The sequence below is a fragment of the Ceratotherium simum genome, chromosome 13 (genome assembly GCF_057802395.1).
Source record: "Ceratotherium simum simum isolate JZ-2026a chromosome 13, ASM5780239v1, whole genome shotgun sequence".
Classification (NCBI taxonomy): domain Eukaryota; kingdom Metazoa; phylum Chordata; class Mammalia; order Perissodactyla; family Rhinocerotidae; genus Ceratotherium; species Ceratotherium simum.
In genome coordinates, this window is record NC_141912.1 from 40,171,366 (window position 1) to 40,179,070 (window position 7,705).

General features: G+C 46.0%; 1 protein-coding gene across 1 annotated transcript; it reads right to left on the reverse strand.

Moving 5' to 3' along the window:
• Window positions 1-444: 444 nt before the first annotated feature.
• SAYSD1 (SAYSVFN motif domain containing 1) lies at window positions 445-6,734 on the reverse strand. Its single transcript, XM_004424183.3, has 2 exons — window positions 6,453-6,734; window positions 445-1,282 (listed from the first exon to the last, which is right to left on the reverse strand). The coding sequence occupies exons 1-2, from the start codon at window positions 6,702-6,704 to the stop codon at window positions 938-940; spliced, it is 597 nt and encodes a 198-aa protein (XP_004424240.2). The 5' UTR covers window positions 6,705-6,734; the 3' UTR covers window positions 445-937.
• Window positions 6,735-7,705: the final 971 nt, after the last annotated feature.

A 7,705-nucleotide genomic window follows, 5' to 3' on the forward strand; every position in this document is an offset into this window, starting at 1 on the left:
GCACTTAACCGCTTGCGCCACCAGGCCGGCCCCCGCTTTGCCCAATTTTAATGAACCCAAACTCGATCTTTGTGCTGGAAGAGGAAGGAACACTGAAAGCATGCCTGATGACCAGTTTACCTAATTTCTCACCAGAGGCCCACAGGCGAAGGGACTGCTTACCCGTAAGCCCTTAGAATATAAGAAACAACCCAAGCAGCCAGTAAGTCTGCAATGCCACTTCCAGAGCTCCCCTTCGTACACGCTCAAGAATTTTTTCTTGCTGAATTTATCATTAATAACCACGTATCAAATCTACCAATATTGACTTTGTGAAATCCCTGCCCACACCTGTCACTCAGGACTTGGTCTTCTCTTATCTTCCTTCACTGAGAACGGGCAGCATAACTGAGAAGCGTGTAAGATGGTGATGGGCAATGGGGATCTGTTTCCAAAAAACACATGTTTTAAAGGTATTTTATTTTTCAACATTATTAATGACCGAAAAAGCAAGACTTAAAGCAGGAAGGAATAAAACCCAAAACCCAAAAAACGAAGCTTGCAACTTAAACTTTTTAGGGGAGAAAATGCTATAAATATGAAAAGACTTAAAGTGAACATTCACTTTGAATTCACAGTCCCAACGTATCCGACCATGACTTCAAAGAGGTATCCCCCAGTGCCTTCCTAGCACTCTAAAATCACCTCTCTCAAATAATGAGACACACAGTTCTCCTTATTGAGGATGTAATTTTTATAAATTGCATCAGACCCACAGTGAGTGTCTTTCGGGGAGTTTCACCAAAACCAAAGAGAAATTCAAAGATAAAATTGCAGAAGATCAGGGAAAGAATGTAGAACTGCGTGGTCACAGAGCTAACCCGCAAGCCGGCCTTAGTCTTAGGCACCTGAAATCAAACCCACAAGTCCACACCCCGGGCTAAGATAGCGCTTGGTCCTATCTCCCCTCCAGGGGTCTAAACTGTAACTCACGCTCAAACTGCTCAGCGGTCAGCGTGCCCTGGATGGCTTTGCAGCCCGGGTTGAACACAGAGTAGGCACTCTTCTCCCCCTCCTTCTTCTCTTCAGGGCCTCGTGTCCCAACATACATCCAGTAGAACAAGGACAGGACAAAATAAGCCAGGCCAAATTCCAGTTCCACAAACAGTCCCAGCAGCACCAACCAGAGAAGAACCTTCAAGATGGTGATGTTGGTCAGGAAACGCTGCGCCCGTGGTGATGGTGGAGGAATGGCTGTATTCCGTGGTGGCTGTGACGTGCTGCTCCCAGGCTGAGCCGCTTCCTAGGACACACAAACAAACACAAGTAAGAATAAAGCCTCATGGGCGTGAGAGAATCAAACCCAATCTGGAGAGGCAGCTTTCATTGCTCCGGGAAGGCTTCCGGCTCATTGATTTCTATTTTCTTGCCCTGCTCTCTAAAACAATCATCTCCAAAGAGCTCATGGGCCCTGCTCCGACTGAATCAAAACTGATCAGCACTTAGTGAGATGTGACCCAATAAAAACCTTACAGTATTCAGATGGATTCCCATTCATGGGAGACATTTCCTCGGATTAGTCTGCTCCTAACAAGAGCTCATTTGTGCCCCTTACAGAAGCTCCTCAGTAATTGATCATGCAACAGCCATGTGTATGCTTTGCACACAGAATTGATACATGTTTGTTGATTTGATTAGAGGAGCTAAAATTTTGTGAGTGAGATGATTCTAAAATGAGGACTGTACCAGAAACAGGAAACAAAAATCTCTTCCACATATTGAAAAAAAAAAAAAAATACTGTTACAGCCACAACTTCTCCATCCTCTGTGACCATCCTACACCCCCCAGACCCAGGCAGCGTCTCCTAACTGGACTCTCCGCCTCCTATCTCTTCTCTCCCCAAACCATCCTATGTGCCGCTACTCAATGAGTCTCCTAAAACACCCATCAACCTCCTGCTCACAAACCTTCAACAAATTTTTATTGCCTACAGGTTGCAATTTAAACTCCTTCAGCTGGAATCCAAGGCTTTCCATTTATTCAGCAGATAGAAACGCCAGTACGCAGGCCCCTGGGCTGGGTGCTAATGGGAGACACAGCTATTGAGGTAGCATTAGGGAGCTTGATCTATAGTCCAGTATTTTCTAAACGTTTTTGGGTATGACCCACAATAAGAAATACATTTTGTACTGCGACCCAGCATATATATGTAAGAAAGAAAAAAAAGTTTCACAAATCAACAAATACTTTCACTATATATGAAGCTCTCATTTTCTTTTCCTTTTTTTTTTGGTGAGGAAGATTGGCCCTGAGCTAACAGCTGTTGCCAATCTTCCTCTTTTTGCTTGAGGAAGATGGCCCTGAACTAACGTCTGTGCCCATCTTCCTCTGTTTTGCATGTGGGATGCTGCCACAGCATGCTTGTTGAGCAGCGTGTAGGTCTGTGCCCGGGATCTGAACCCACGAACCCCAGGCCACTGAAGCAGAGCATGCGAACTTAACTGCTACGCCACCAGGCCAGCCCCTCTTTTCTATTTTTTAAAATTTATTTTTAACAGAGGACTGGATCCTCTAAATTGATTTCGCCACCCACTAATGGGTCATGACTTGCAGTTTGCAAAACAATAGTCCAAAATTTTTCCTGTACAACACAATCCACCATCTATTGCTCTATAAATGAACCCTCCACTCCCGTTCAACTGGTCTTACTACCCAAAGCCATTGCCTGGCTGTGGCCTTGAATAGCCTCTGCTACCTCGCCATCCCCCAGCTTCTTGCCTTCCTTCCAGGCAAGCATGACTGGCGTGAATTGTGTATGCCCTGACCTCCTTGGCCATCAAGGAGGGCGCCCCCTCTGCCTCCAGGAGCACTAACTGGCACTCTTCCTCACTGATCACCAAACTATTCAGCATTGAAGTGTCTCTCTTGTAATATAGGTCACATGTGCCCCTAGATTGATACCAAGAGGCCATGGACTGCCATTTATTATCTTTTGGTGTCTCCAGAGCCACACACAGCAGGTTCTCAATACATGGCACAGCTTTGGGTTCACTTCTTCAGTTATATCCCCTATTCTTCACAAGATAATTTAAAAGGGGACCACGAATATTATTTGGTCTTGATACAAAATATAGGTCATCTGATTTATGTTGCTTCAGAAATTCTATTTTATTAGAACCTCCTTTTTTAGCATGAACATTGTAATTATTACCTTTTAGTTAGATTGGAAAGGCCCTTAGCATATCATCAGCAACACTGCCTGACACACACATTTATTAAATAAATAAATGTCCCTTTCAGATTTGACCAGTGTGCACAATAGGAAATCACTGAAGGTCTTAGCAGGGAACTAATATAATCCGAGTTATATTTAAGACTACTCTGGCTGCCAGGTAGAGAATGGGCTACAAGAGCAGAAGCAGGGAAATTGCTAGTAGCTTCTGCAGGAGGCCTCGCAAGAGAGGACCAGGCATAGATTATGGTGGTGACACAGAAGTCGGAGAGAAATGATGGACTGATGAATACAGAATACATTATGAATGTGTACAACTTGAAATTCACAGTAAACTGAGTTTATTTTATTATTGAGGGAGTATAAAAGAATAATGCTATGGCCACCATTTATTGAGTGCCTTCAAGGTGCCTGAGCTCCTGTAATCCAGGAGGCAGGCATTATTATTCTCAACTTACTGATAAGGAAACACTGAGACATTAAGTAACTCCTCTAAAGTCACACAGCTAGTGATGGGCAGAGATGAGGTTGGTCTAGGATCCTAGCATGGTCTCCCTCCAAAGCCCTTTCTACTTAATTAGAGGTCTTTATGGGGGATAGCAAGGGGAAGGGTTAGAGAGCTAGAAGAAGATGGGGTGGTAGGGGGAAATGAACTGGCATAGAGAACAAACAAAGGAGAGGAGGGATGTGGAAATTCTTTTGGCGTTGGTTTTGCTACCAGTGCGCCTTCTGCTGGCAAAGCTGTGTGTGGAAGTGTTGTGGTCGTCACAGCACGTATAGGCATAGTTAGGGAAGATACTTCCATTACTCAAATACCAAGCTGCTTCCCACCTCACGGCCTTGGCACCTGTGGGTCCCTCCGAGAGGAATGTCCCCTTCTCCTCATGTCACCTGGCTGTCTCCCTCTTCTCCTACAAACCTCAGCAAAAATGTCATCATATGTGCCCTTGGCCTTAACCCCAGGTTTCTACAAGAGTGGCTCCTTCTTATGAAATGTCACCTCCTCAGTGAGGTCCTCCCCGCACTCCCCCCAATTCACTATCACAGTACCCTGGTTTTCTTCCCCTTTTATAGCATTCATCATTCTGCTCTTTTTTTTATTGTCTGCCGTCCCCTGCCTCTTCAAATTCAAATACAAGATATGTGAGAGCAGGGCTTTATCTGTCTTTATTACAGTCTCCCCAGATTTAGGACAGTAGCAGGAACACAGCGGGCCCAAGAAAGGATTCTGCTGAATGAACGAATGATGGTGAGGGAAAGGAAGAAATTAAAAGATGACTCCTGGATTTGAGGGGTGATGCAAAGGCTGTGCTCAACCAGGTAACTCCAAAGGAGAGCATCTGAGCAGTGAGCCAACCTGAGCCAAGGGTTGGAGGTGAGGAGTTGCAGGATGAGTGTGGGCAGTGGACCCTGGGGCTAGACGGTGCACTGGGGCTGGTGTGGGATATGCCTGGGGAGGAAGATGGGGGGGTTTCTGCAGGATTACAAAACATTACAAGCATTTTGTCCTAATGTAGTAGAAGCTTGTCACAGAAAGAAATATTTTATTTGGGGGACTGCTTTTCCCGGAGCTAAATCCAAGAGTGGAGGAAGGAGGATGTGGATGCTTCCTTATCAATGACTCCTGAAAAGAAGCAATTACAAACAGAAGGCTAAAGAAATCTCTGACAAGCCACCAAAATTATTAGGTAGAAATAACTTTGGTAGAAATGGATTGCAAATTAGAAAAAAAAAAAATTTAATGAGAATTTTCACACCAGTGCAAACCTAGGAATGATAACCCAGTCAACGAAAATGAGCTTAAGACAGAGTCCCTTATGAAAAACAGAGTTTTTTAGATTAATAAGAACCAACTGGAGGTCCAGCATTTCCTCTCATCCTTTTGTCAGGCCACCAGCTTTTGGGTTTTTAATAATGGAAGCTTTCTCCAAGTTCAGCTTCTCTGGGTCCAACTCAATGATCTCATATTCCTTTGGAAATGAGATATACAGTCAAAAACTCATTGTGTGGGTTAGACATTGTATTTTAACTGCTGGGAGGAAAAAGGGTAGGGTAAGTGGATTCTAAAATATTAAGCAATTGTTGTGTTCAGTGAGTTCTAATCGACAATAAAGTTATCCTGAGTTAAACTGCATGCAAGGAAATGGACTGTTTGCACCGTGCTGCACTCTCTTTCTGCAAGTCATCTGGAACCTTGCGTGTCATGGAGAATAATACCTAATCAAAACTGAGTAACAATACGTTCTCCTTGATTTAAAAAAATTCCCTAAAACCGGATGTCGTGCAATAATAAATAAACTTAGGAGAAATAACTTTAAGAGGAGTAAAGTACACTTCTGCTCCAGTCCCTTTTAATTTTCAAAAGGAATTTTTGGCTCTTATTAAATTTATGAGGTCCAAGGGCCTTGTCACAGATTGTCTCAAAGCACGGATTTTCCCTTAATCTTTGTCCTACATTCCCACATAGTCCAATCTCACATGCAAGTCACCTTGCCACTTTACTCAGGAGTGAAAACTAAATGAAAATACGAAAAGATGTTTATTAAGCTCATCTGAAAAATAAGAGACTACCAAAGAATTAAAGGGTGAAAAGGCTATCATACTAATCTAAATATTGATTTCGCCTTGAACGTTCGTTATTGACCTTGAATAAGCTCTTCTAGTTCAACAGCGGTGCACAGAATGTGTATGCCACCACTGGTAGTTATAGCTACCACACTTTTGCAAGTTTTGTATTCAAACGCCATTTCTAAAGCACAGGCTATTTGGGCTACCGGCTCATTTGGCCCAGGTGCGAAATCAAATGAAGGCTTAATTACTGCCACTTTTTATCAGTATCCAATTAGACCTTTTACCCTCCATTAGCAGAGGGCTGTGGTTCTGCACGGTTGCGGAAAGATTTCCCAAAGCCACAGGGCGTCACAACGATAACTCGCTGTGAATCACTCAAAGGCAGGGATGTTTTCTTCCAGGACCTTAGACCTTCGCTTCCCGCCTGGAAACAGGAGCTGCGTGGGTCGCGGGCTGGAAAGAAAACGTCAAAGCCACGCTATCAGTGCTGACACGTGGGACAGGAGAGGCGAGGCCCCGCCCCCGAGCAGGGGGGGGCGCCAGCAGCCAGTGGAGGGGGCGTGGCTTGGGGGCCGTCACGTGGCGGGCGGGGACTCGGGCGCAGTTTCCAGGGAAGCACGACTGCGGCGCGGAAGCCTGATCGCGGGGCCGAGGCCTCCGTTCTCTCACCTGAGCGCGGCTAGGCTGGGCTTGGGCCCTCCCAGGCGTCGGTTTCCACACCAGAAACCGTTTTAGCCAGCCCAGGGCTGCCTTTGGAGTCGCAGCTGCTTCCGCCTTCTCTCCCGAGGTTTGTGCGCTCTGCCTCGAAGTGCTGGGTTCGGCCGCCAGCCCGGCCCGTTTGCGGGCCGCCCGGAACTCAGCTAACCGCTGTTCCATGGCGCTGGCGCGCGCCTCGGTCCGCGCGCGCCCGCTTGCAGTCATCGGCCCTCCGCTCTGCCTGGCGCCGGGCTGCAGTGCGCCTGCGTAGCGAAGGGTCTGTACTGCGCGTGCGCGCTGGAGGCCCCGGGCCCCGCGTGCGCAGGTTTGTGACGTTCCCGGGCCTACTGTACCGCTAATAGTCCCTTCCAAAGGCGCTTGGACGCGTTGTCCGCCTCCTCACGCTATATCGTTCAGGATCTAAAGCATCAAGACTGCCCCGTTGTTCTTCTCTCTTGCCCCGGGCTCCACCGAGGGAAGCTCTGCGGTGCTCCATCTCACTTTAGGAATCTGGTCCCCAACAGGTGGAGCATTCTTGAGCAGTGGAGCGCTCATATTGGGCGCCAGGTTGCGAAGGTGGTCCCAGGGCATTGAAGAAGGCCCTTGATCTCTGGGAGGTTCTGGTGTCAGAAGGAAGACAGGATACAGCCTCTCCTTTCCCTTTCAACGGATTTGCCAATCTTGGCCAATCTCACTGCTCACCTGGCAGGCTGGCCGTGCAGAACTCTATCATCGCTTCTGCCACAATGGAAACTTCCTTTTGATGTGTCTAGATAGATCAGAAACTTTAAAAAAAAGCTTTTATTGGGGTGAAACTTAAAATACATCTTAAGTGTACTGCTAAATAAGTTTGTACTTATGCTTATGTATACACCTATATAACTACTATCAGGATAAAGAACATTTCTGTTACCCCGAGGGCTCTCTTGTGCCCTCTGCTAATAACTACTCACCCAAAAGGTCACAGTTCAGGTCAGGGACTGTTAGGTTTTTAAAGCTCTAAGCATCTAGCTAAGTGCAGCTCACGTAATTGAGAAGCAAATATTTCTTGGATCTTTGTGAGTTTGAGTAAAGAAGCTAAACAAACTAGAATGGAGTCTTTCATTTATTTAACAAATATTTATCCAGAGCCTGCTGTGTGTCGAGTATTGTACCTGGCACTAGAGATGCTGGAGTGAATGAAATAAACCCCTCTTTTCTTAGCACTTACATTCTAAATGGAAAGA

Excerpts from the sequence above, each read along its gene's own strand:
- SAYSD1 (XM_004424183.3), bottom strand. The coding sequence starts at position 6,704 with ATGACTGCAAGCGGGCGCGCGCGGACCGAGGCGCGCGCCAGCGCCATG. Across the intron at positions 1,283-6,452 it reads CCCAGCCTAGCCGCGCTCAG|GAAGCGGCTCAGCCTGGGAG; the intron begins GTGAGAGAACGG and ends TGTGTGTCCTAG.